This window comes from Dromaius novaehollandiae, chromosome 17 (assembly GCF_036370855.1).
Source record: "Dromaius novaehollandiae isolate bDroNov1 chromosome 17, bDroNov1.hap1, whole genome shotgun sequence".
NCBI classification, from domain to species: Eukaryota; Metazoa; Chordata; class Aves; order Casuariiformes; family Dromaiidae; genus Dromaius; species Dromaius novaehollandiae.
In genome coordinates this window covers 4,421,128-4,449,117 of record NC_088114.1, presented here as the reverse complement: position 1 = coordinate 4,449,117, position 27,990 = coordinate 4,421,128, and the positions used below count along the sequence as shown (strand labels likewise).

The window sequence follows — 27,990 nt, the reverse complement described above, 5'->3', positions numbered from 1 at the left end:
GGAGGCCGCGCCCCCTCCCCTCCCCTCCTCTCCCCTCCCCTCCCTCGCTGGCTGCTTCGTTCCCTCGCTGCGCTCCCGCCGCCCGGCCGGGCTGAGCCGAGCCGAGCCGAGCCGAGCCGAGCCGAACGGAGCCGCCGGCGCCGCGGGGCCGAGCCGCAGGAGTTGCGGGAGTTGCGGCCGGGGCGGCGCAGCGCGGCCCCTGCCAGGGGGGCGCCCCGCGGGCGGCCGGGGCGCCCCGCCGCCGCCTATGAGGGAGCCATGGAGGGCGGCGGGGGGGCGCCGCCCGCCCTGGAGAAGAACGCGGCGGAGCTGACCGTCATGGACGTCTACGACATCGCCTCGGCCGTGGGGCAGGAGTTCGAGCGGGTCATCGACCAGCACGGCTGCGAGGCCATCGCCCGCCTCATGCCCAAGGTGGTGCGGGTGCTGGAGATCCTGGAGGTGCTGGTGAGCCGCAACCACATCAACCCCGAGATGGAGGAGCTGCGCCTGGAGCTCGACCGCCTCCGCCTCGAGAGGATGGACCGCATCGAGAAGGAGCGCAAGCACCAGAAGGTGCGGGCGGCCCGGGGCTGCGCGGAGGCTGCCGCGGCCTCGCCGAGGCTCTGCGGCTTGTTGTTGGTCTGGCTGGCTTCCCTCCTGGAAGTTTCCTTCCTCCTTCCCTTTCTCCACCCCTTCCCTGGCCTCTGCGTTTCCCTCCCCTCGCGTCCCCCCGGGGAAGGACTCCTGCTCCAGCCTCCCCTCCGCTGAAGAGCGAGGGTAGCGCTGCCTCCCGCTAGGCCGGAGAAGGTCCCTGACAATAACGCGCTTTTCTCCCCAGAGCTGTGGATGATTTTGCAGTCTAGTCTTCCCGGCGCGCTCGTCGGGCAGGCAAGTCGTAGGAGAACCAAGTGGTTTTGGGCCAGTGTTAGAGCTGAAGAGTAGGGAAGAGCGTGCTCCCAGGCTCCCTCTCCATGCTCTGACGGTACGACATTGTCCCTTGGCTCGGTCTGGGGAGGTCGCAGTGTGCTCACACCCTGCCCCCCTAAATCCCCAAGGTGGAGATCGTTCCCCACGTCCTTTTACTTTAGCGTGACAGGACAGCAAGAGCTGCTGCCCTTGTTGCAGTGTATGTGGCAGACCTGCTCTTCAAACTGCCCAAAAAACTGATTTGAAGTTTAAAGAAATGGTTCTTGTAGCACGTGACTGTGCTAAGTCATCCCTGCTGCCTCATTCCCCTTCTGCTTCCACGCACAGACTGAGAGTAGAGTGGAGACAGGGAACTTCTGGAAGAGAGACCTCAAACTTCAAGAGGGAGTTTGGATTTATTTAGGAAAGTCTAACATATGTGTTTTTTAAGTCAGCTAAGGGACTTCTATGTAGCATATGAAAAATCCAGGATAATTCTTGCAACATTTTGCAGAAGTACACTTAGGACAGTGTCTCTAGAAGGATGGTAGAAGATTTTTAATGAATAAAACCCTGCTAACTCTCCAGAGGATGAAATCTTTTACTGACCCAGAGAATGAACACAAGTACAGTATGTACCAAATCCAAGCCTTTATCCATCTGGTAAATCTCATATCTAACTTGGAGGCAAGCGGGTGGTCTGTTGTGCTGGGCCCATACTGTGTCTGGGCCCTTTGCTAGAATCAAATTTGCTCTTCCTGAGTTCTAGCTCTCAGGTTTTTGTGAGCGTGTCATCTCTGAGAAGAACTGCAACAAGTCAGAGCTTCCCACTGATTTCGCAGTTATCATTATATTGCTAGTCAACAATAATTCTTTACTGCTGGATGTATTAAAAAAAAAAAAAAAAAGCTGCATGGTGAACCAGATACGGTTGCTGGGCTTGGTAGCAACACCCAGTATGTTGGCACAAGCTAATATTCCGTGTAGATGCTCCTGAAGTCCGTGCATGTGTTAAAGGGTTTCCTAAACATGTCAACTGCATAACATTGTACTTGCTAGATGTCAACTTATTCCCTGCCAGTTACTCATCCATACTCTGCCAATAACCCCTTTATACTCTGCCAACTTTCCTAATAGTCACGAAATGAGTCAGGGACTGTTCAGACAATCCAGATGAATGCTGGAAACACATTTTAATGGAGAAAATAACATGTATGTCCAAATATGATACTTCTTTAATCAAGTTTTCCCCCTTGATTCCCAGCGCACTAAGGTGGTAAAAGACAGTGGTGTCAAATCCCTTTGTCTTCCAATGCAAGAGTTTGAAGACACTCTTTCATAGGACAGGTGCTGGTAAGCAGAAAAGGTCAAAGACTGAGAAATGTTTGGGACCCAAAAGCCTCAAAAAAAAACCCAATCCAAACAAGCTTTTGGTGGTTTCCAGCAAGCATCAGTTTGATGGGCTTTTAGCACTCGAGAGTCTTAAGATGGGACTCTCTTTTGTCTGCATGCCTGGCTCAGCTCTGGCTGGGGTTTCCTGAATCGCCTGGCACCTGCTGGCCCCCAGATCCCCTGCCTTCTCTGTCTGATGCTGTCACTGATGGAGGTACAGAAGTTCATTTGTGCTCCACTTCCTTGGGTTCTTTAATAGCAGTAAATAGGAAGGTTTTCTTAGGCAAACTTTAGCGTAATTGTGTATTTACAGTGCAGCCATGCATAAAATATACAAGGTTTGATAGTTCAAGTTTGTGCATGTATATGCTTTTTTTTCTTTTTTTTATCAATATGCTTATAACTGCAACAAATATGCTGGTTTTATTGTCTGAACTAGGTCAGCACATTATTCTAGCTACAGTTTTATAGGCTGCAACATCACTGTAAACAGTCTAGATATTTAGTGAAATAAAGTTTCATGACAGATGTGCATTTCTGTCAAGATAAAGTGTTTCAAGTAAAGATAATGGTGATTCATGAAACTTTCTCTACTTAATTGTTAAGCCTGCATAGTTATAAATAACATATAGATTATTGTAAATCTATTTCTCCTATAGTGTTTTCTGCAAATTTCTTTGCACACTCAAAGGCATTATAAAATGACAGCAATGCAATAATTGCTGGAATAAAATGGTATTTCATTTGGACCTGACAATCAATAGGAACGTGATTTCCCATTAACAGAGCATACATTCAAAGCAGAAAGCTATCCTGTCCTATCTCAGCAGAGCTTATTTTAGCCTGGAGCTGTGCTTGGCTGTTGTTGTCTGAGTGTGTTTTGTTGTTAGGTAGGAAGGGGGCATGCTGGATGAATGTAAAAGTCAGCAAATGACTCAGCCATCAGACAGTGATCTGCACGCAGCTTTTTTTGTTTTAAGCACATACGTGAAAGTGGGGTGCAGAATGCCCCCCACTGCAGAAATGTGACTGATGGCAAAGACTTTTGGAACAAGTAAAGCTCTAAATACGACTGTCTTTTCTTGAGGAGGTCTTTATATTTTCTGTCCTAATTTGACCTTTACAAGGATTGGTGACAGCTGCTCTTGACACACAGTGTCCTGATGAATAGGCGTTGCTGTTTTGAACAGTTTCAGTGTCGCTAACATAGATGTCACTCAAAACATTCCATATAGAACAATTTATGTAAGAAGAAGCATAATTTTGTCTTGTGTTTACCATTTGGACTAGGAGTTCTGGATTTGTTGCACAGTATCATGCACTCGTCATTATTTTACACTAGTGTTTCATAACACAAATTTAGACTAGAGATGCTACTCTTTCAAAATGAGCATGCCTAACCCTGACTCTCCTAGCCCATGCTGTGATGTTTCTGGGGTATTTATAACAGCTCTCTAGGCTGCTGCCTCGGATGCAAGAGGTAGCTCTTGGTCATGTTGGGTTATCTTGCCTAACACAGCAGTCCCCTTAATCTGGTCCCCGCAGTAAAGTGGGGAGTAAGAAGCCATTCTTTGGATAACTTGCATGTCAAAGATATTTGCATCAGGAATTGTCTCCTTGCATATTTATATTCAGCATATAGCATATGGAGACTTTGATATTCAATGGATTTCTTGGTGCTGGCATTAGAAGAATTGAGGCTACTTTGGATATCTCAGAAGATATCATTTAATTGTTTTCTATAAGAATCCTAGGATTGTTACTAGTTTGATATGTAAATAGTCTGGTCAAAGGCTCTTAAATGTTTAAAAACATAAATGTGTTGTCCTGGTCTACCCTTTAGGAATTAGAACTGGTGGAGGATGTCTGGAGAGGGGAAGCACAGGATCTTCTTACTCAAATTGCACAGCTGCAGGAGGAGAATAAACAACTGATGACAAACTTGTCTCACAAAGACATTAATTTCACTGAAGAGGAGTTTCAGAAACATGAAGGCAAGTTTGATATTTCAAATTCAGTACTTGCTTTTGTCATAAAAAAGCAATACTCTATCAAAATATTTTGACTGGATATTCCAGCTTTTTCACTCTAGATTAATGCAGGACTTTTTCTGGTTACCTGAATAGAAAAGCTCTGAACAAATGAGACGTGGTAAGAGGTGGGGGCAGGAGGGAAAGAACAGCCTGAACAGTTCTTTGTTTGTCTGGGAAGCATCTTCAAAAGTAAAGTCTAGCTTCATTTTTGGTCTATCACTTTATTTTTGTAGTTAGCATCTTGCAGAAACCATTCTTGCAGAAACCATTCTTACACCCTCCTTATGTTTTCTAATGCAAACAGAATAGTCTATTCAGCGTTGTTCATTTCACACTGTTGCGCACAAAAACAAGTGCAAGCGTTGATGTATTCAGCATAGTAGTTTGTAAAGCAGCAACTCAGGATTCCTTTGGCTGAGTTATGCTAATTAATCCACCATATGGGGATATTGTGGGAGAACATCTTGAGACTGATTTTAGCTGGTTTACCTGCCTTTGAGTTTCCACACCCATATTAAGACTTTTCCAGCCAGTTTAGAATAGGTGAAGGGATTTATAATCCAGGGAGTGGGCGAATCCTAAAGAATTGAAACAACTGATTAATTCATGGACAGCTTCTTTCTTGAGACAGAATGAAGTTCAAGACAAATTGTTCTGATTCGTAATTGCAGGCAGATTTCACTGCAGCAACTGACACAATTACCATCCTCATCTCTTACCCGCACCTCAGCAAGCAGCTCTTCTTCAAGAGCAGAGACACATGAACAGATGTATATTTGTTCCACAGTTCATAGCATGTTATTTGAATCTGCTGGCTACCAATATCATTTCCTGATACTCTGCTGGGGTGTAAGCTGAGGAGTTGAAGGAATGACTGTGCAGCTTTGGGGATGAGGCAGCCTCGAGCTGAGAGATGGGGCGGACAGCTGAGAACGGTAACAGCTTCACTGCAGCAGCAAAACCTGCCTGTGATTGTGAGTCAGTCTGGAAGTGGGTGGCTTTCTGAACTGTTAGGACACGGGCAGGACTCTGGTTCCCTGCTTCAAGCCACAGTGCTCCTGTTGCAGTATGTTCTGATTATCAGTAAAGTCGTGGCTCCTTCAGAAGGCTTACATCCTATGTGAAGCAGCCAAATGCACCGGCCAATTTGGAGATTAAACCACTTAGCTGACCGCCTGCAGCTCTCCAGTAAAGCATTAGCAACACAGGTCCCAAACACCAGAGTTTGGGATTAAACTGAGGTTTGCAGTAGGTGGATGAAACTCGATCCAGTGCTGCAGAAGTTGCACCTGCTTCCCCAGCACTGAATTCAGCCCTGAGGTTGAGTACTGCTCACTTGCCCCGGGGGGAGTATAATGAAATCTTTTGGAAGCAAAAATCATTAAAGCTCTCAAGATCACTACTTCTCTATAACAAATTCACCTCTTTCAATTTAATAGTCAGTCTTCAAAAGGTAGCTTGACATCAGCCTACAAAGTGTCAGAATGGCAGTGATGAGTCACGGGCCATGACATACTGTTACAAAGAACCAACCTCCCCTTTGCTTTCTCTCCTTTTTTTTCAGTGAGTATCTAGCTCACTGCAGCTCAGTACTTTGTATTTAAGTATAGTCATACTCCTTACATTGAGCTAGCCAAGCAAATACCAGACATGCTTGTCATGTTATTTTTACTTCGTGTCTACCCAAGTATAATAACACAAACAAAACACATTCCAGAGATCAGATTCTGGGACCATGAATACTCATTAGCCCAAATCATCAGTTTAAGTCAAATCGCATTAATTTATAGCAACCTCAACTTGGCACTTATTATGTGAAACTCGCAATTGTTTTCCTTTTAGGAGATTTTGCCATTAATGAAGGGAGGCAGGTTTGTCTCAGTTTGTTTGTTTGGATAGGAAATGTCAAAAAGCATATAGGCTGCTTTTTTCCCTCCGCATCATTTAATCTCATGCATATAGAGTCTACAGATGCAGCTTTTCAAGCCAAATACTTTTTTTAGCTGGGCTAACTCTGACCAGACTCTGGTTTTGATATCTCAGCATGATTTAGTATTGTGATCATGTCTCCCCTTAGTGGCTAACCCCTGGGATTAACAGCTTGCCGCTTACTCACCAGACAGTTGAGGGAGTTATTTTTAGCACAGCCAGCAGAGGCCAGTGATTTGGGTGTGCGAGGCTCTGAGATTCAATCCTTGCCAATTAGCAGTCACGTCAGAGTTCAGAGAGCCTCACTTTACTGTAATGAAAGCATTTATGAGAGAGGTAGCTGCAATCCCATGTAAATAGGAGGGCTCTGCAGAGAGAGCATCCACTCTCTGAGAGTCTGAGCAGAACAAAGTTCACAGGAAAGATGCATGGGGCAGAATACAAAATACACAGGAGGGGTTAGAGATGTATCTACAACGTTCATTAATCCCTGACCTCAAGCTGAGCACTTTTTTGATGGTGCTGACTGACCAGAATATCCTAGTAAAATGCCATGAGCAAACTTGACCCAACATATGTCAAATGGGACAAGCAGGCTGCTGTATTGCTGCTGCGAGAGGAGCTGCTGTCTCAAACAGAGCAGCTGTGGTAGTACCGACAAGTAGGATGGCAGCAGAGTCGTGTCAACCTCTTGTGTTTGGCTGCCGAGGAACCTACAGTCCCCTTGCGAAAGTGGAGGCAAGCTTCTATTCTGGAATATTTACATAGTGGCCGTGCCACAGACCCTGCCTTGTTGTGCCTAGTCTGTATAAACACAGTAGTAAACAGGTCCCTAAGCATAAACACGAAGGATGCTCATTTTTAATTTTTCTTTTCCTTTTTTTTTTTTTTTTTTTTTTTTTTTTTTTTTTTTTTTTTACTGCTTTCCTTTCTCTTGCTCCTGGAACAATGCAGTGATCACAGCAATTCACAGGAAGCTGCTGACAGGACATGCCTAGGGAAGCCAGCTGGGTGTGCCATTTAAGGTCTTGCAGATATTAGACTTTGAGTCATTTGAAGATAATTACTTTACATTTAGGGCACTTAGTGATTTCCCTCCCCTCTTCCTCAGTGCCTAGGAAAATGGAAGGAGATGATGTGACTGTTTCACAAACACTTCCCACCTTTTCTTTCCCCTCCTCCTAAAATAAGAAGGATAATGTAGTGATCTGAGCACACAATTGAAGTCTTTCATGCTCACCAAATGCTAGGGAGAAAAATGAGCACAGTGGGAGGAAAAGCAGTCAGCACTGAAATGGTATTTTATTCTTTAAATAGCACCTGCTATCTAGAGATCTCAAAGCATCTCACAAGTACTAATGAATATAGCTGTACTCACCATTCCGAGCTCCTACTGGGGTGAAACTGCTGGTCTAAAATCTCACTGCAGTCCCTCTATACCTCAAGGCTTTTTTTTTTAAATATATATCTGATATTTTCAGCCCCAGCCTTGTGACTGGCTGCAGAAAGGTGGATCCAGGAGCCTGCAGTGGGGTTTGTGGATATAGTGGTGGTCCGTGAAGAACTGCAAGTAAACAAGAACCCTAGTGATAGGGAAGCTATGGGAAGATACTCGGGCTCTATTGTATTGATTGGTGTGAGGGTTCTTGTTTTTTGGGGGGTTGTTCTTGGCTCCATCCAGCTCTTATCAAGGCTCTGCTGTCTTTTCCTGTGTCCCTGCAAGTGGGGAAACTAAGAGAGGTGTAGGGACATGCCCAAGATCAGGGAGGCGTCAGAGCTGGGTGCAGGATTCCAGCACTCCAGACCTGTGCTGTGACAGGAGAGTATGAATCTCTTAAAAGAGCAAGTAGTAGTGTGTGTCAGGGTCTAGCTGTCCTCCCTAAGGGGTATGAGCCATTCCCATCCCAGTGAAGAATTAAAAGTATCTTGCAAAGCGCTAGAACCTGTGGGAGAGAGACTAAGAGAACCAGGTTCCAGAAATAAAGCAGGTAGACTTACCACAGAATTAAAAAAGACAAGAATGTAATATTAGAATATGAACACTGCGTCACACTCAGGTACTTTCTGGGGTTTGACAGGAAGATATTCTCTGAACCAACTCACCAGCCATCCCTGCTGACCGCTGCTTTTCCCAGCATGGCAGTTAGCTGTCCTCTGTGGTACTGTAGTTCTGGGAGACTCCAAGCCCTTTTGCAACGAGGGATCAGAGCGGGTGTTCTCCCTGTACACAGTCGTACACGTTGTACACCTGCCTGGAACCCACAGCTGCTGCAGAAGTGTATGTCCACCAAAGAGTTACTCCCTTTGTCTCTCAGGTTTGTCTTGCTCTTGTGCATTATCCACCGCTTCAAACTGTTGATGCTCTGTGGGGTGGAGCCCTAAAGACACGCTGCCTACCTTCTTTCATGGGAACAACTTTGGATCTCTCTGATGAGGGAAGAACACATCTAGAAAGTCTGAGATGACAGTAGAAAGCAGAGACTTGACTGGCTGGATACATCCAATGTGTATGAACGTATTTCACCTGGGCACTGCCTTAACATATTAAAAAGGAAGTGGCTTTCCATCCACCCCAGAGGGGTGAGTAAATTATCACTGTTCATAGGTGAAGGAAACTGAGGACACAAGTAATTAAGTGCTTTGCCAAAGCTAATAGAACAAGACAGCAGTAGAGCAGGTTAGGAGCCCTGGATTTGAGCTCCTCCTTAGACGGGGCTTACCCAGAACAGCCATACAAGGCCTGGTCACAGCCTTTCATCTTCCTACAGGAGGCTGTGCAAAGCGATTTAATGAGGTAGATTGGGACCATCAAACTGTGTGTCGGTACAGTGATTATAATGAGTTAGTGTAATAAATTTACTATCTCACCAAGTTAAACCTTCTGGTCTGTTGGTAGGATATCCCAGGAGCTCTTGATTATCTCTGTAATGGCAAATATTGGAAGAATGCTTCCTGTTTGTGATTTATGACTTTTCCTAAGGAACTGTTGATCAGACTTCAGGTTAATCTAATCCCTTATCCATCTTCAGACAGAATCAACATTGGATTGTTGGCAATGTTTCAAATGTCTTTCACAAGCAAGATGCCATTTAGTATTTTTCCCTGAAATATAATGCCATTTAGTATTTTTCACCAAAGTACAATTATTCTAAATGCGAATTATCATACAACGGGATGGGGAAAAGGTAGCAGAACATGCAGAGAAAACACATGACCATAATTCAGACTAAATTTCTGTTCTGGACTCCTGGATGGGGGGTACCCTTTTGAGGTCCTAGTTCATTACACTCAACCCAACCCGAAGTTGTTAGTTTAGATTCCAGCATGAAATCAGTCCAGTTCAGCGCATCTCAGCTGGTCTGGCTCTAGATGCAGTCCACCATAGCAAAATGTTTAGATCTTGCTGAGGACCCAGATGTGCATATATTTCTTACAGTTTTCACAGTGTCTTGGTCAGCTGATTCTACAGGTTATCACACAAATAACCAAGCTCCCTGGCACACAATGTGAACATCACAGTGGATGTAAAACCATTGAGGCAGCAAGACATAGCAATATTACTTCACTGTTACAAATGCCTCTGAGGACTGTTAGATTTTTCAAGGACTTTCTGTGCAGTGGTTTTGCAGGGTCGATTGTATCATCTACATTCCCTATTACCCCTGAAGTAATCTTTTATCCAAAGCATTGGCCAACAGTTTCTCTTTGATTTCTGCAGCAGGCAGCTTCCAGTGTCTTTACCCAAGTATTTCTCATTGTTATTGTTCTCAGTCTCAGCAACTCCTGCTTGTCCTCAGTTTGTTTTCTATGTTCTTTTTTTAACCAGGAATGTCAGAAAGAGAGCGGCAAGTCATGAAGAAGCTGAAGGAAGTGGTAGATAAACAGAGGGATGAAATCAGGGCAAAGGACCGGGAACTCGGACTTAAAAATGAGGATGTAGAGGCTGTAAGTGGTTCTTGCTCTTCTATTTCCTTCTTCTCCTTTCGCACCTATGCTTAGCTATGCTTCCATATCATTCTTTCAATTTTTAAGTTAATTTAGAATTAGCAAGCAATGCCAGATTAGCAGCCCAGCATCTGAAATGTTCTGCATAACTGTGGAGCGTGCAAGATAATTAGTGAGCCTTCAGCACAGGCACACACCCTCTGCTGCATTTGGAAGGACCAGAGGCACTTGGAGGATGACTGGAAACCCGGGTGATAAGGGAGGAAGATGGGTGAGGAACAGGTTGTTTTGTTTGTTCCATTAAAGCCCTGATACCTCCTCTCTTTCATGGAGACAGGGCAGGCAACTTCCTCTGGCTTTCTGAATCTCTCTCTGCTTTGGCAGAGACTCTTCATTCCTGCACCAGAGATGCAACGTAGACTACCTGCTTGCACATGGAAACAGTAGGAGGAAGGGAGGAAAGGGCCTGAGCCCAGCCCAGTTCACTTACTTTTGCCAGCAGTGAACAGAAAGTCACTCAGAGGATGGATGGCCCAGGGGCCCACAGTACAAGAGAAGGTTTTAGTCTCAGACAAATCACAGGCTCCACTGCGACCTTGGGAATCAACTGATGTCTTGGTTCTGCCTGTGTCAGGAAGAATGATTACCCATATTTTGCTTCCCCTCCTAACTCTGCATAGGCCACAGGCCTTTTCTGGCTGCTAGTGAGGGCCAGGCTTAGATGGTTCCTGCTGTACCCAAGGGCCTCTGGCAGGTGCTGCGGCCTTTCAGAGCTAAAAGGTGCTGTTCACCCAATGCATTATGAGAGCACCTAAGGGCTGAAAGCAAAAGACTTATTATAATTACTGCATACTAAGGATTTCACAGAATTAAAGAATAGTTGGGGTTGGAAGAGACCTCTGGAGATCGTCTGGTCCAACCTCCTGCTCCAGCAGGGTCGCCTTGAGCAGGTTGCCCAGGACTGTGTCCAGCCGGGTTTTGAACATCTCCAAGGACAGAGCCTCCGCAGCCTCTCTGGGCAGCCTGCTCCAGTGTTCAACCACCCTCACAGTAAAAAGTTCACAGGGAATTTCCTGTGTTCCAGTTTGTGCCCATTGCCTCTTGTCCTGTCACTGGGCACTGCTGAGAAGAGTCACTGTCTCAGATTTGTCCTGTCTGTATGTGTCTTGTCTTTATCACTTCCACTCTGGGTTAAGATTTGATTCAGAATCCCTTAAGCTACCCTGCCCTTGAACATTGCTTTTTTGAAGGATGGTATTTGAAGTGATAGATTTGCTTTTACCTGGAGAATTCCCTGGGCTGGGGAAAAAGTGCCTCTTTTTACTCTGAAAACAACTAAAGAGATTTTGATGACTGCAGCTGTAGCAGATAATTAGATATTTAAAAAAATAATTAGGAAGATGAGGATTTTTCCAGATTAAATTTAACAGCAACCTACTGCTTGTTCTTTAACATAATGTTTGGGATTTAACCATCATGGCTGATGGCTGAATGGATACTTACCTATTGCATCAATGTTTTACAGCTTCAACAGCAACAGAATAGGTTAATGAAAATTAACCATGACCTGCGGCACCGGATCACCGTTGTTGAGGCGCAGGGGAAGGCGCTGATTGAGCAGAAGGTGGAGCTGGAAGCATACTTGCAAACCAAGGAGCAGGAGATGGGCAACCTGCGAGCAGAGCTAGGGAAACTCAGAGAAAAACTGCAGGGTGAGGACAGCCAAAATGGGGAAGAAATAAAGGTGAGAGGCACTCTACTGCTCTTTTAAACAGCCTTTCTAAGATCCTCAGGGGTCATACCAAGCATCCCTTCTTCAAATAAAAGCGGTTGATATATGTCAGAGGCAACGGTGGGACGCAAGGACATCATCTTGTGTTCACATGTAGTGTACAGAGAGAAACGTTACTCATTGCTTGGTGATGGGGAAGGCCCTGCCAGGGGGGACGGTGACCCAGGGAACAGAGTTCTCCTTCCTAGAGGGGAGAACTAGTTGCAAAGAAAGCGGGGTGGCAGGACAAGTCAGCAGCGCGACATCTGGCTTAGAGATTAGCAGACCATAGTCTGCTCTTCCCTTAGACTTGGCTATTCAGCGTATGCCCTGGGGAGCCTAACCTTTGAATCATGCACTAGGCTGCAGAATTCACCAGACACCAGAACAAATAGTTTCTGCAAAGGAGAGTGTGCTATTAGAAATGTCATGAAGCAATCCAAGATCTCTGCAGTACCAGCTGTTAGTTTGCATTTCAGGCAGACAGTGTTTTGGTGGTGCTTTGTTAGTGTGTTTGGGCTCGTTTTGTTTGCACACATCGACCCCTTCCCCCAAAGTAAAACATACTGATCCCCTAACGGTCCAGGTTTTCCAGAAGATAACAACTGACAAGCAGCTTACACCTTGCTGAGAAGGCAAATCTGCAAGCGGGTCCCAGGGGTGCAACGCACTATAATGGTCGTGGCACGTGAACCATAGTAGAAAAGGAAATTGTGTCAGGTGGGGTCCCAGAGACGATGCAGACCTCTGCAGGCTGGCAACACCTGAGGGCAGGATGCTGCCATTCAGTGGAATATGCCTGCTTTGGCCTGAAGTCCCTGCTTTGTCTCGTAGTCTAAAAACGTCACCTGCCCTCCTCAGGCCTCCGGATTTATATAAGGAACAAAAAATAAAAAGCGCTGCCCCTTTTGCCTCTGTCTGAGAGACAGAGGGGGCTGCCCACTGTCTCACTGGTAAAGCTCTTCCTGGCTGAGCGCAGGCAAGCCCAGGTTGTGTCAGTGGTTTGACTAGGAGCAGCATTTCCAAGAACTAGGTTGCTCAGGAGTCCTTGATGTGAATGAGTCCTCTCACCTGCTTTGCTGTCCCACAGAATATGGTTATCTTTTTTAAACCATTCCCTTTGTTACAGGAGCTTTACATGGTTTATTTTGGCCAAAAGTAGAGTCTTTAATCCCATGGAGAAGGCTTAGCTCTTTGTGGAAAGATAGGAGTTACAGAAGTTTTGCTGAGCTAACGAGTCTTCGTGTGCTTTTCTGCTATCACATCATTGTTCTCTCTGACCACGTTTCCATCCATTGCCTCACTGCAGTTGTTCAGAACTGAACAATCAGAATTTCTTAATCCGTGAAGTGACAGGGAGGCTGGGATTTTAGGCTGCAAAAATGAGAGCACACTTGGCCCTCACAGTGGTTATGGCACTTGTGATCTGACTGCCAGGACTAAGCTGGTCTATTGCTACCAAATTAACATATAAATATTTGTAGGCCTGTTTTAGATGAAACAACTTGGGCCCTATTCCTGCTTTCACTGCCTATTAGAATTTGTGCAGTGAAGTGTTCCTAGCACAAATGTTCACGAAAAGCAAATGTTGATGCTCCCATACTCAAGTACTTGCAAGAACAGGCAAAGTGACAATCTGCAAATTGACTTGGTGCTGAGATCAGAGCATTAGGAATGGAAACTCAAGGGGAGTTTCATGAGAAAAAGATAAAGCTTCTGCTCTGTTGCATCCCTTAGTTCTCTTTATGGTTCCTGCTGTTATTTTCCTTTGTGCATATGACACTGCGCTTCTGTCTTATCCAAGCACGTGCTGTATTTCCTCTCCCAATGCTGCTCTTAGAACAGCACAAATAGGATAAGGGGTATCATGATATGAAGGAACTCCGGGGAGCACTATTATACAGAGCTATTTGACTGGAGATGTTAGTAACAGCGCCAGTACCAAGCCGTTTAAGAAGCAAGGCAGTAGTGTAAATGCCTGATAAACAGCAGCAGAGAGTGAAACACCTAATTTGTTTGTAAGAGGCAGGAATATATATCAGAAAGCAGAGGCGAAGGCTGATGGGGTACCCTGGTCCCCCAAGGAATGTGACAGCCAGTGTTAACATGTCCCTGCTGAGTCGGGCACGCACTGTTTTAGTAATGAAAGGGATGACTTCATTGCTGCTAATTCAGCCAGGAGACCCAGCTTTGTAAACGGGGCTCTGGAGCCTAGGCCTGGAGCCAGCAAGAGTGAAAGTGTCTTCAGTCTCTGGAGAGAAAGGATGCTTTCTTTCCCTCCTCTAACGCACCAGTTTCATGGCAATGGCACCTCTTCTCATTAGAGCTGTTCCCCATTCTCTCTGCCAGGATGACGGTTAGGCAGGAATTGCAGTGGCAAGCAGAAAGCTAGAATAGCTGCACGCTCTGGAATGAACACTGCTTGTTGGCTTCGGCTGAGTACATTTGCATTGGCTACAGGCTCCTCAGCCTTTGCTGACTTGGGCACAATCTGGCAAAAGTGGCTTCTTTGGGGAAAGGCGTGGGGTGGATGTAAAACCAAAAGAAGAGGCATCAACTCAGACCCTAACCCAGTGGGGTGGAGAGGAGGAAAAATGTTTTAAGTAAATTCCTCTGAATGTTTTTTCAGGGTGCACCTACCTTTATTTATTGTAAACTGTATAAAGAAATGCATATGGATTAATGGGTGAATCAGACAGAAATGGACAAGTGAGCATTGCTCTGCTGTTTTGTCTTTATAAGAAAAGGACTGCAATCCCTGCTGCAGCAGCTGGTGTTGTACCAACCTCAGCCCAGCAAAGTTTAACCTGAAACCACAATAGATCGATAGAGATCAAAACTTTCACAAACGTGAGTTTGGAAGAGGGTAGGATCAAGCTTGCAAAAAATGGACTCCACGAGTCTCTGTACTTAGCTCCTCACGTTGAGATGATGGAGTTCCATTTTCAGTCTCTTTTTGAAGAAGCTGAGCAGGGTGTCTCATCCTGCTCCTCAGGGATGCAAAGCTAGAAACTGTTACTTTAAAATGCTGCACTTCTGTAAGGTCTCAGAGCAAGTCAGAATTATTGTATTTCATCTCTTCATCTCCCACGAAGAATATGTGCCTTCAGCAGAACACATCTGCTTTTGGCCTCTCCCTTCGCCTAATCATTCTCACTCAGCAGTGAAGATGAGACAAGGGCCAGAACTCCTGGCTCATTGTTTTCTGTTACCACTAGCAAAAAATCACTTCAGTCCAACCAAATGAAGTATTCTCATGTATGTAGTTTTGAGGCTTGAGGTTTTGAGGTTTGCTTTTCCTTGTTCAGAGAAGATCACAATTTCCAGCTGTTTTGAGGCACCTCAAACTGCATGGTCGTTTTTGGACTGTTTATTCCAAAACCTTCTCCCAGCTCTTAGACTAAACTCTAGTCCTCCTTCTTCCACTGAGTTCCAGTGTCAGACCCTTTGTTTCCTTTTCTGTGCCGCTTGTCTGTATCTCTACTAATCGCTGTGCTATTTGAAGGACTGTTTTTTGTTTATTTGTTTAATGTTGACAACAGGAGTTGAACCTTTAAGTCACTAGGGTGTAGAAATCTTTATATTAATGTAAAAATGGGTAGAGCTGTTTCTCAAAAGCTGTTCCTAGGCTAGGATATCTACATCCACCTGTGCTTTTCCCACTTGGAGAACCAAAAGAGTTTTATGTGTTTGGGTGGTTGCCAGTTAGCTAGAAAAGGCATAGTTAAGAGTCTTTAAGGCAGTGGAATTATCTCCAGCTTGTATCCCTGTGATGCGCCGCTGCAACGCAGGAACGCCAGGACTCGCATCTCTGCCTCCCGCTAGGAGGGTAGGGGCTGGCCTGGCTGCCGGCATCTCTGATTTCATGAGTTGGCCTCCAGTCAGTCTTTGCAAAAAGCATCACATTTCAAATGTACTTTGCTGAAACAGCAAAGTTTATTTTTATAGCTAGAAATCTTGCAGACTTCCTCAAGCTTGTAGCTGGTTTGCAGCACCTCGATTCTGAGCACCCGTCCTGGAAGCCTGTGATTTCTCATTAACTGGTCCTCAGCTCTGTGCAGTGGAACAAGGCTGGAGGACCTGAATGATGCCTCTCTTGGGTGGGCCCTGCTCACTCAGGCCATATTTCCACGAGCAGTTTAGCCCAAATAGTTCTGCACAGGTGCTGGGGTCTACCCGGGTGACAGGACGCAGCCCCACTGGCCTGGGAATCCAACCATGTCCGCAGAGTGCGAGCTGTGGCTTGCTAGGAGCCACAGAAACTGGAAGTGAAAGCCAAAATTTCTGCAAACTTTCCATGAACTCTTCTCAGAGAAAAAGGAGAGAGGAGGGTACACATGTATGAATGCATTACCTAGCACTCATCTGCAGATTTCTTCTACTTTGTAGTTAGATCCCTGCTACTGACACCAATCATGCATTTTTAAATACAAGCAATAAAGAGATATGCACTTAAATCTCCACTTAATATAGTTATGTCCAAAGGAGCTTTCTCTTTGCGGAAGAAGTTATTAGGATATTTGCTATGCATTTTTTATGTAAAAGGCTGATGTTTGATTTACCTCATTTATTAAAAGTATACATTCCTTATACTGACTGATCAAAAATTAGACTATACATTTTCAACTGAGTTTCTGGCAGTCTGATTTCCACAGGAATTTCTGCACAAGAAAACTCATCCCCTTAAGGTGGCTCAGGTTAGACCCTGTATTCAGGCTGCTAGAAACAATTGGTGTTTTGTTTGTTTTGGTTCCCCCACACGCGCACACACACATATAATTCCATGGAAGATTCCTTTGAGCACAGGGCATTGGTTGAAGGTCCCAACACCAAGCTGTTCCTGCTGAGGATCTTAAACATGAAAAGCAAATTCCTCCTAAATTTTTTTCTTCTTAAAATTGCTTTGTTTCTCTTAAGAGAGGGTTTATTGTACTGAGGAGGTCAGGGACTAAACTGATAAGACTTTAAATGGCTCAGATATGCATTCACGTGGTGAATTTAAAGCCGGTGTTTCACTTCCTAGACAGAACCAAACAACGATGACTGCCTCTCAGAGTCAGAAAAGATGGCAGTGGACTTAAAAGATCCAAATCGTCCAAGATTCACCTTGCAGGAGCTCCGGGATGTCCTTCATGAGAGGAATGAATTGAAATCTAAAGTGTTTTTACTTCAAGAGGAGCTTTTATATTACAAAAGGTAGGTTAGATCTCCTAGGTGCAACTCTCCTGTTGCATACTATACATATAGGAGCCGTAGGGCAGGTCTACAAACAATAAAAGTATTCTTAAATAGTCTCTGACAAGGTTATATTTCTGCAAAGGCTTAAAGTTTATAAGCATAAGGGCTTCAGTTTGTATCTAGTTCCTCAAAAACTCAGGAAGATGATATCTTTGCCTAACTCCCAGATTCCCACTGAATCTTAGAAAAAATATTTAATACACTTGGACTTCAAAAATAATGATTAAAGTGGGTCAAAGATTGAAATTCTAGTAATTGTATTAATTGCATTCCTCTTCTTCATCCATTCCTCTCCTTGTCACAATGGGAGGAAAATATTGAAAGGAGATCAAAATTGTTAGAAAAATCTCCCACTGGTTTCAGTGAGCTTGGAGCAGATCTTTTGTCTTTCTTCATCTACAGTACTACCTCAGATTGGATTTTAGAATTTAAAGTGCTTCCATGGTTTGAGAGGACAACATTAACTATCCTTTCTTTCTTTCAAGTGAGGAAACAGAAGAAGAAACTAGATCCCCTCAACCTACACCCATAATTCAGTCAAAAACCTCAACTCAGCCAGAGTCTGGAATCAAACGACTGTAAGTAGCGTATTCTCTAAGGATACTAGATAAAGTCTGCAAATGCTAAACATTTCTTATGGATGGGACATTATTTAAAGAACTTAAAAGTTAAGATGACTACATCCCCAATATATATGGGAGAGATATCAAATGTCTGCAAGTGTTTTCTAAAAAAGGAGCACTTGGTAGGTTTTATGAAACAGCAGTTGGCTTTGGCCAAAACTTTGGCCATTTTTCAATCGAGGTTTATTTCCTACCATACCTTCCACTCCCTGCATGCAGACAGCAGTAGGGAGAAAAGCAGTAGTCCACATTCTTTTGTTTATGGACCAGACTGATGTGCCCAAGAAGCCCACTTTAATTCTAATGCTTCCTTAAGTATGGTATTCAGGCTAACTAAAAGAGCGCATGTTGCCATGGTTCATTATACCTGTTGTGAGCTGGTGAGCTCTTAAACACAGACGTCTGATCTTCCCAGAGAATGCTGTTGTCCAGACCATACAGTCACACTCCAAAGGGAGGTGCTAGCCATTTTGGTTTTATCCAGAGCACTGCTCTGCCTGTCCTAGATGCCCAAAACTGAGGTCAGTGCAAGGACTGTAGGAACAGACGCTCCTGCTCCTGCAGAACCTCCAGTTCCTTAACGCGCAGGCCAGAAGGTGGTGGAATGGAGCAGCAGTAGAATGTCACAGTCCCCGGCCAGCCCGCGGTCACGCTTGGAGGGCTTGCAAAGAGTGTTCTTCACAAGTAAAGCAAGCGGCAGGCCTGTAGCAGCTGGGTGTGGAGAACAAGGTTTCCCTACTACCTCGCTGTGGCTGTATCCTTGCTGACCGATTCACTGAGCCTTTAGACCCTGGCCTTGCACTGTGTATGCACAACGCAACAACCTTCTGTTTGCTGAACACCTGCCGTGCTGGAGTGGATGCCAGCTTTCTTGGCTATAAAGAACCCCACCCTCCTCTGATGAGGTTATTCAGTGGTGTGCAAACCCTAAACTTATTGTCAGAGATGTGCATTTACTTCTATAGGAGCTGGTTAAAAAATGACAGCGTTAGCCAATCCATTTGTCTGTTGAAACTCCTCCCTTCTATATTTATTTATTCCAGATTAAGTATCTTAACCTTATAGCCAGCCTTTGGATTTTTGTGATACTGAAAGCTTAACTTCTTAACTGAGTGAATGCTTTTGGCACAGTTATTTATTTTTGCCTAAAAAGCCCTCCCATCCTGTCCCCTTCAGACACTGTTTTTAATAGCAACAGCCCTGTGAGATTAAGTTCCATTGGAAGATCAGGGCTGATCCAAAACACCATAAAGTCAAGAGGACACTTTTGATTATATTCAGTAGACTTCATCTTTTGTCTGTGCTGCCTTGTCTTCTGAGATACCCCTTCCTCTCAAGTGACTAGAAAATACTCTTTGAGTTTGGCTTTAAGTTTTCATTCTGTAACTGTAGTATCAATAATAATTTGTCTCACAAGGTCTCCACTGTGAAGCTTCTCTTCCCTTTTCTTCTAAATTTATTTTAGTGCTTTTTAAAGCTTATCCCTCTGTGTGGGGAATGGCTGGTTTCAGCTTACATAGTTTGTGGTGACTGCAGCTTCCATGCTCGATTTATGAAGCAAAGGCAGCACAAAAAATGTAAATAGATGTTGTAAGAAAGAACACATGCTGACTAGCTATTATTAGGTTTGACTCTGTCTTCTGCATGTATACATAAGCAACACAGGGAGCATGGCAAGAGGCTTATAGGTATTTTGGACCAGTCTTCTCAGTGCTTTCTTCCTCTTAGTTGATTTGTCAGTGAAAACTTGCTAAACATCCGGCCAGTCAATCAGTGCACATTTTCAGACACCCATCTAATCTTTCTGTTTCTCAGAATCTCTGTTAAATTTATATAACTGAAAACTCAAACAGTAAAAAGTAAAACCATGTTGCTTTGACCCCTTTCAGAAAAGGCAATAGGATTTAAAGGCATTTATGTTATCATTCCAAGCCGTGCATCTCCTCTGGCCTCTTCTTGCTGGAGTGTGGAAGCACTTACCGAACCTGCTGTTCAGAGGAAATGACCTTCTGTAGCTGCCATGCCCTGTCCCCAGATTTCTGCTCTCTTTTCATTTAGCCATCACATTAAATAAGGGAAGATGAAGTCTTCTGCATTTTAAGTGACCTGAGGAACAATAGTAGTTTTTAAGTTTGTCTTATTCTTGCAGCCTGTCTGGATGGGGTTTGTCTGGTTTGGGTTTATCTGTTTTCCCCCTCCTGTCTGTCTGTGTCATGGGCAGTGTGCTTGTAGATGGACTCCTCCTACAACCCAAGCAGTTTCCACAGGGGCTAAGAAGGGGTTGGTGGCAGCGATGGAGATATCACATTTAAAAAGAAGGGGAATTTCACTCCTTGGGAAAAGAACAAAGAACACAAGTGTAGCATCAGTTCTGTTAAAACCCCTCTCCTGCCGCCTGCCCTCCCTGCCCACTATGGGCTGCCTCCGGAGCTGCCTCCTCCCTGTCCCGGGCAGAACGCCGTCAGCACCTCACTGTACGGCTGCGTAGGTAACACGCTAGTACACAACTTCTCCATATCTAATGGTGTGAGGGAAACTTGCTACGCCCCTATCTGCATGCAGGGTGCTTTTATGAATGAGAGTAGGGTTGCCTCTCCCTCTGTTTCAGGCTTTTCCTCCTGACTAAATAAAAAGCTGAGCAGACTCTGTTGCTGCCCTCTCAAGGGAAGTTTTATGCTTGCCTGTGCAATGTGCCCTTTTTCTCCTTGACCATGCAGTATTTCAGGGAATGAGATATAGCCTGTGCCATCTAAGATGTGCTCAGGTGATTCTGTGCTGCATCCGCATAAAGAAAGGAAAACAGGTTTCAGAAATCAGCATTTTTCCTCTCCCAGGATTTGCAGGTTTGGGGCTGGAGCAAATTCTAACCGGATTCTGATCTCATACTGATTTATTTCTACATTTGTCTCTACCGCTTCACATGTCAGAGTTTTGATGAAATTATGTAACCAGGAGGCTTTACTGAGGAGGAAAAGAACCAGGATTAAAAATGCTCCCTCTGTTTTGAGCAGAAAACACCCTTTTGTTTTCTCTTTAAGGATACGTACTTGTTTGTCACTGATGTAATGCCTGAAACGGCCATAAGTTTTCTTCCTATTCTTGCAGTCCACAAAAGCTGATGTGTCTGTCTGATTTCTGCAGCTAACTGAGTGTGCCACAATGCATAAAAATAGAAGTTCTAGCTACTGCTAATGACACAACAGTGTTTGCTTGTTTGGTTTTCTTTGAATCTAAGAATAGCAGTTAGAGCAGCTATGCTGGGGAGAGCTGCGTTTGGTCACCAGTGAAATGTCTGTTGTGATTTCAACTTAATCTTTAATTGACATTAGTCCACAGTTCAAAAATATATTTGGCACAAGGGAGAACCTCTGAGGAGAATCCTTAGGAAAACAGAGGGTGTTCCAGGTACGGATGAAGGTGTGCTGCCAGGCTTGCGTGGGGCTGGCTGTGCAGAGAGCGCCCGGCCGGCGTGCTCTCTCTACCTCTAAGTTGCATGATTTGTACAACGCGCAGTAAAAGTGCTGAACTCTTATGAAGAAACAGCCTTTTTGCTAGCCAGCTAGAAAGAGTGTTTCTGCTAGTGTAGCTGCAAGGTTTCAAACAAGTATTTAGCTGCCTGCAGTTGGCATCTTTCTGCATGTGAAGAAATGCAGGTTCGTTTGGAAAAGATACGCAGGCCCTTTAACCAAGTAGCTTGCAGAGTGGGTTATTTCAACATTTCGACTGTTGTATTGATTTTTAACTTGAAATTATCAACTGTGACACTTGCAAAATCTTTAACTGTAATGCTGGTCATGTCTAACCCTATTTTCTGTGCAAATATCCAGTAGCTACAGCAGAGCCCTGTTTCGTATTTCTTAACATACACCTTCATCCTTCATTTCATTATGTATGTGCCTGTTTGTTTCTTGGGAAGAAAAAATGTGCACTCTGCTCTGCATTGCTAGAGGTGGTAATACCTTGATGAAATTCAACCCAGATTGCAGGCTGCCTCACAATACAAAAGTGGTATCTTTTAGAAACTCTAAAACAATTTAAACTGTTTCAATGACTGTTTTTTTGCTAAATAAGAATTTTTCACTGAGGAGCTGTCTTGGGTGATGCAGATCCACCTCACTCTGTAACATGTCCTGTGTGATAATTCAGAGTAACCCCGTGTATCTTGTTTGCCTCTTTTCTTTTAATGGAATGCTTTTTGTTTCCCTTGCTCCAGTCTTACCTCTTCTGTGTCTGTACTTTCCTGACCAGGATCTTTACAGCCATAATGCCCATGGTAGCAGCTGGATTGATTCCAGACGATCCCACATTGCAGCCAATAAGAAGACTTGTGTCCCTTGTAGGAATTTTTTTTGAATGTTTGGTACCGTGGTTTCCTTCTGCATGACCCCGTGTTAACATGCGCTGCTCATTCTCATCGGCTACTTGCGGGGATCCCAGAAGCGCAAAGTGCCAATCAGAATGACCAGTCGGTACACAACTCATTGCAGTCCTCCATGCTCATCCTCAAGTATTGACATTTTATCGCCTTTTGTCTTAATGTTACCATGCTAAACCAATCATTACTCCTTAGAAAATTGTTTCAATATGCATTTTTAACCAGCATCTGTTAATTTTGCTTACTAAGCCTGCCTATTCACAATTCACACCAGTGCTTTTAAAAAAACCCACGTTAGCCTACTGACTTGTTACAAATCAGTAAGATTTACAGAATGTAATGGCTGATATCGACATTAATTTCCAGTGTTTATTATAGGCTGATGTTTCCATGTCGTAGAATCTCTGCACTGTAGATTTTGTCTCTGTGTTTTGGAATAGAGTATACACTCTCAATAACAAATTCTATCACCCTATTCTTGGTTACCCCTGGAAATTGTAACTGTTAACGTAGGCTGGTTTTGCATTAGAACTCTGACTTTAGTGATCACTATATCCGCAGTAGCAAAGCAGTGTTTAAATTTCCCTTCCTCTCCACACAGACTTAATTTTTTCAAACATCATCCATAAAACTTTTCTAGACCTAATAACAATTTCCTTTGTTTCTGAAAGAATAAAAAAGCCAAACCCTTCTACTTGGTGTAGAAATTTTACAAAAACATTTTTCAATTACTTAAAAAAATGAAAAATTACTGAACTTTGATATTTGAAACTTACTGCATAAATACAGCAGTCCTCTGTGTGGGCTTCACGATACCAAGCCTGACCATGCAGGACTAAACATCTCCAGCAGAAAGCCTCCGTGACTAGAGGCTTCTGTTTTAAATCGGAATTGGATCTGGCCCTGAAAAGATATAGCATATGTGTGTGAATTTATAAGCTCCAGTGATGAAGGTGGTAGAAAACTACCAGACTAATTAAGTGCAAAAGACTTCTCTCACTATTAAGGCTGCACACTTCAAGCCAGGAAATGCAAAAGTTCAGGTCCTGCTAGCAATGTTAGCTGTTTTGCATTGCGCTTGTGTAGCTTTTTATATCACTTTCTAGTCAAGAACAGCTTATTATTGATAATCGTCATGCTTACCTGCACGTATGATAGGATGTTTTTTCAGGAAAGCTGCCTTAAACCTCATCTGACATTCAAATACAGCCTATGTGACTAGAGACATCGAAGGCAGAACGCCCTGGTCTGCACAGGGCGGCTTGGACAGTTGGGATCATGGTACTGAGGGGAGACGTAGGGGAGTGTGGGTGGAGGAAGAATGTGAGGAAGGTGGGGAGTGGACAGAGGGCCACGTTTATGCCATGACAACTACTCCAGCTCCTATCGAAGCTGAGTTCATGTATGGGTAGTCTGTTCCTGTAGAAGCATTTAGCAGTTCCAGCCCTAGATCAGGACTGCATTATGCTCAGTACTGTGCAAGCAGATCAGTGTTTACCTCCTAAAATGCACCATTAAAACCCAAAGGGTATGCAGCCAAGTCAAACCTTTGGTAGCTGGAACCAAAACTTTTGCATTTCTCAGCAGACTTAAACACTGCACTAACACCTCTTGTACTGAACTCATTACAAACATTGAAAAGATGAATTTGCTTAAGCAAGTAACTTCCTGGTACACAAATAAAAATGATAGTAGGGATTTCTTCCAATTGTATTTTTTAGCTGTGTTGTCAGCTGACAATTTGTTGTTGTATTAAACAACTGTTGGTTCATGTACGTCATTATCTTAGCGCACCCAAGCTGTGTGACAGGAAATGACGTGCACATTTGCGTGCATTTGTTTAGAGCCTTCATCCTGCAAACTCTTTGGCACTTGTGTGCGTTTATTCATTTATTTTTGCAGGAATAGAGCCTGTGTGTCAAAATTTGTACACTTGGAAAAAATTTTGAAGACCTATTTTCTTATCTTATGAATTTCCCTGCTGGCACCGTTAAGAATATTCTCTATTTCTGCTGTAGGGTAAATTATACAGATTTAATGCTAAAGATACCACTTTACTTATGCCAAGAAACTAACCTGTATTTTGTTGCTTCTTTATCTGGGGGGTGAGGGAGGGGGAATATGCAACATCTGAAATGATGTCTGCACCTTGTAGAGTCAACAGCACTCAGAGCTTATTTGAAGCTTCCATAGCAGAACTGCTTGAGATTGCAATGACTTCATCTCTAATAACATTTTGACATGCGCTCCCATCGGGCTTCACTGCCTTGAGTTTTGCAGATGCAAACAGATTTTTTTGCTCTGTGTTTTGTTGTGCTGTGTATCGTGTCGGGTGTTTGAAGTGTTTTCAAGCCAGTAAACAGTCTTCTTTTTTTCCCTCCCCTTCCTTACTCCTCCTCCCTCCCTGGAAGGTTTAGTTTCTTCTCTCGTGATAAGAGACGTATGCAGGCATCACAGAGAAACGTCCACTTCCAGGATACTTTTGGCGAATGGGCAAATTCAAATAAAGATGACTCCTACACCGAACAAGGACAAGAAGCCCTGCAGCACCTGTGACTAAAACCTTGAGGTGTTCAGCTTACCGCAGTAGATCTCGACAGTCTAGTAACAAGAAGCTTCTGTAAACCAATCTGGCAGCTCATCACTTTTATTTGCCTTGCACACCTCAGTGGTTGTGTTTCAGATGTACTCTTCAAAAGGGATCTCTCACTGTTTACTTGGTGACTGTTCGCCAAAAACAGAATCCAAGCTACGTAACAACAGTCACTGATACCTTGGGACATCGAAGCTTCTAGATGACTTGTTTTGTGCTGAATAACAAGTCTAGGGTCTTGCTCATGCATTAACTACAGTAACACAAGCTTCTTTAAACCAAAAACAAGGAGACCTGTGCCGTTATTAGAAGATTGTTTGCAGTGTACAATATCTATTGGCAAAGACTCTCTTATCCTGTTTGTTAAAACTTTTGGTTGTTTGCTTTTTCTTAATTCTGTAAGATTTTTTTCGAGAGGGATACCACAGCTCCATGGCAGGTCTTAGCACTGCTGTGTCTTGTCAAGTTCAGCTGGCATCTGCATCTTGCAGAGTGACCACCTAGAAATCCACCCGATACAAACTGAGAAGCTGGAATAGCCTTGAGAGGGATAGTGAGCGTACATTTCCCTTGCTGCGTATAGTGCCTAAAGCATGAAGAAACCGATGTATGAGGTGAGCGTGCCTTGCATTTTGCCATGAGTTCTGCAGTATTAACGGAAAATGGATTGCTCGCAAAGAGGAATTCTAACACTTGATTTTTTCCTTCTTGCCAGGGTCTTCCCCCTAGAGTAGCAGACAGCCGCTCTGAAGGAATTAGTTCCCCTTCCCGCAGACAGGTTTTGAATAAAGCCACACTCCATTTTTCTTTCTAGATGAAGACTGCCTAACTTCAGTGTGAGGAGAGCTCCTCAGCTAGCTGACATGAACTGTTTTAACTGACTTAGGGATGGCCCCAGCCCAAACTTTTTCTCTGACTAGTCTGAACACTATTTGGGGTTGTAGAATGGATGAATTCTACACGTGCAAGCTGCTCTACTGGTGTCGGCTGAGGTTTGGGTAGCCTGCAGTTATAGGGGGGCTTAATGTGCCAACAGTGCCAGCACATGAACGCAACCAAGCTGTCAGAAGGTGAGGGGTAGCTCTGCTTTACAATTAAGCTGGCAAAACCCTTGGGACTGGTTGAGGTCATGCCTATAAAAACCAGGACAACAAAGCCCCGTGCAACATAGATGCACCCTGCATCTGCATCACACACTCCACAAAAGCATGCTAAGCCAGCTCTGCTCGGGCGGAGAGAGCAAGTACACCCGCTGCTCCTCACGAAGGAGGCAGTAGGGTCACGCCGCGGATGTGGCTGCATGTGTGAGACCCGCGCTGGAGCACGGCGCTGCTGGTGAGCAGTATCTCGAGTTATGACAGGGTCCTAGGCAACTTCTGCTGCTGTAGCTTAGTGCAGACAGCTGTGGGCTGCTGTTGGCATCTTAACCCCAGCAGCCAGATCTGCTCTGAAAAGAGCCTGCTCTCAGGAGCAGCACTAGACGGGAGCCAGTGCTCGGACAAAAGCTCCAACTGCTCCAGGTGCTAAATGCCCGAGGGTCGCTGTAAGGGCTCCTAGATGAGAGCAAGCCAAAGGATTTAGTACAAGGTGTTTATTTTCTGTTTTTAATTTTGGGTGGTCAAGACTACGGTTTTTATGTCCCAGCATGGATTACCTAACACGTATGGGCAGGGAATGGTTTTTAGCCTGTCCGTAGTGAAACTGTGCTAGGAAAGCATTTTTGCAATGGTGGGCCAAAGGCTGCTCTCTTCCTGACTGTAACTGTGCCATATTTTGCACCTTGAACTTCAGCGTGCTCTGGGTACTCCTCAAGTATTTTCTCTTTCTTTCCAGTAGATTACAGTCTTTTTAAATATTGGTTTCATTTACAGTCTGCAGGCAGCAGCCCATTCCCAGCAGTTCAAAGCACAATTGGGAATACACCTTAGCACACTTCCCTGAGAGACCTGTGCTGCAGAACTAACCTGCAACTCCAATATTAGAGAAAGCACTTACCGGCCCTCCAGGTTGTCACTGCATTTCAGGGAGGAGGGGAAGGGAGGGAAGAAGGTAGCCTTGTATGAAAGGCATCTACATTTGAAATACTGACAGTAATGTCTGACACTAATGTATGACACTAGCAGGGACGCTTTTGCATCTCTAAGCCTGGTTAAGTTTTGTTAATGCGTATTGTTTTATGCTTACAGAAAGCTGTATTCATAAAATGGCAGCGTTCCTCCTTTTCTGTGAAAGGCAATTCTTAGATTGGGGGAGTCTTAATGTAATGATACATAAGTTGCTAAGATCCCAGTTTCTTTTATAGATTGGGGGGCAGAGGGGGAGGAAACAAATACACTACATTTGCAGCTGTTCCATGGTTCTTGAGTACATATTAGTCTGTAACACTTGTTCCTTAACCATGAGAAAGGTTTAACATGGACATCTCTTGAAGTGTTCTTGTACGGACATAATGTCAGAGTGGGAGCTAGAAAACAGAAATGGATCATTGTTGCTGTCTAAAAATCATGATTGTATAGTGAATTTGATGGAAGAATCATACCACGTGAATGATGCCTGTTGAGTCTCTGCCTAGCATAGTTTACAGTCATTGGGCACGTTTACCAGAGATACAGTGATAGGAAACAATGCAAGAATGCAGCACATTCACAGCCTGAATAAGCACATCACTTCACACATCAGCTAAGAGCCATGAACTGGGATAATAGAAATACACAGACTGAACACTTCCCCCCCCCCAGCATCTAAGCTCATGTATTGAAAAGGAAGTCTCCGGACCTAGTTAGTGCGTGTAAAGCTAGTCCCACGGGCTAGGATCCAATGCACTGTTGTGAGGTCAAATTTGCAGCCAAGTTCAGACAATGGCACGAAGCAGTACAGCCTTCCCCCATTCATCTCGGTACCCCATTACCTCAAAAATCTAATTAGTTACTCCTGACCTGCTAACATAACCACTTTGTTCTTCATTTTTTTGTTAGAAAGGATGCCACGTAGGGAAGAGTATGTAAAGAGTTGAAGATCTGTCATGTAGTTTCTCAATATTCAAGTAAAACCTGCTTTTTAAAAGGGGCCAGGATGTTGTCAGGTAAAGGGCGTAACAATCCTGCATGCAGAGTGCAGGTTCACTTAAGTTTGTTCTTTTTTTTTTTTTCTGTTGGGCAGTAAATCATTTTAACAGTTTAATAAATATTTCTGAAAAACAAGTA

At 44.1% G+C, this 27,990-nt stretch overlaps 1 protein-coding gene across 2 annotated transcripts; it reads left to right on the top strand.

The window, feature by feature from the left end:
• The first annotated feature begins 29 nt into the window (after positions 1-29).
• Positions 30-27,990, top strand: RILPL1 (Rab interacting lysosomal protein like 1). 2 transcript variants are annotated; one of them, XM_026114512.2, is made up of 8 exons: positions 30-555; positions 4,124-4,274; positions 10,069-10,187; positions 11,713-11,931; positions 16,982-17,154; positions 17,682-17,774; positions 22,068-22,155; positions 24,606-24,741. In XM_026114512.2, the coding sequence occupies exons 1-8, from the start codon at positions 259-261 to the stop codon at positions 24,609-24,611; spliced, it is 1,146 nt and encodes a 381-aa protein (XP_025970297.1). In that variant the 5' UTR covers positions 30-258; the 3' UTR covers positions 24,612-24,741. The 2 variants fall into 2 exon arrangements, with proteins under 2 accessions (XP_025970297.1, XP_025970296.1); XM_026114511.2 differs by lacking the exon at positions 22,068-22,155 and having other exon boundaries at positions 24,606-27,990.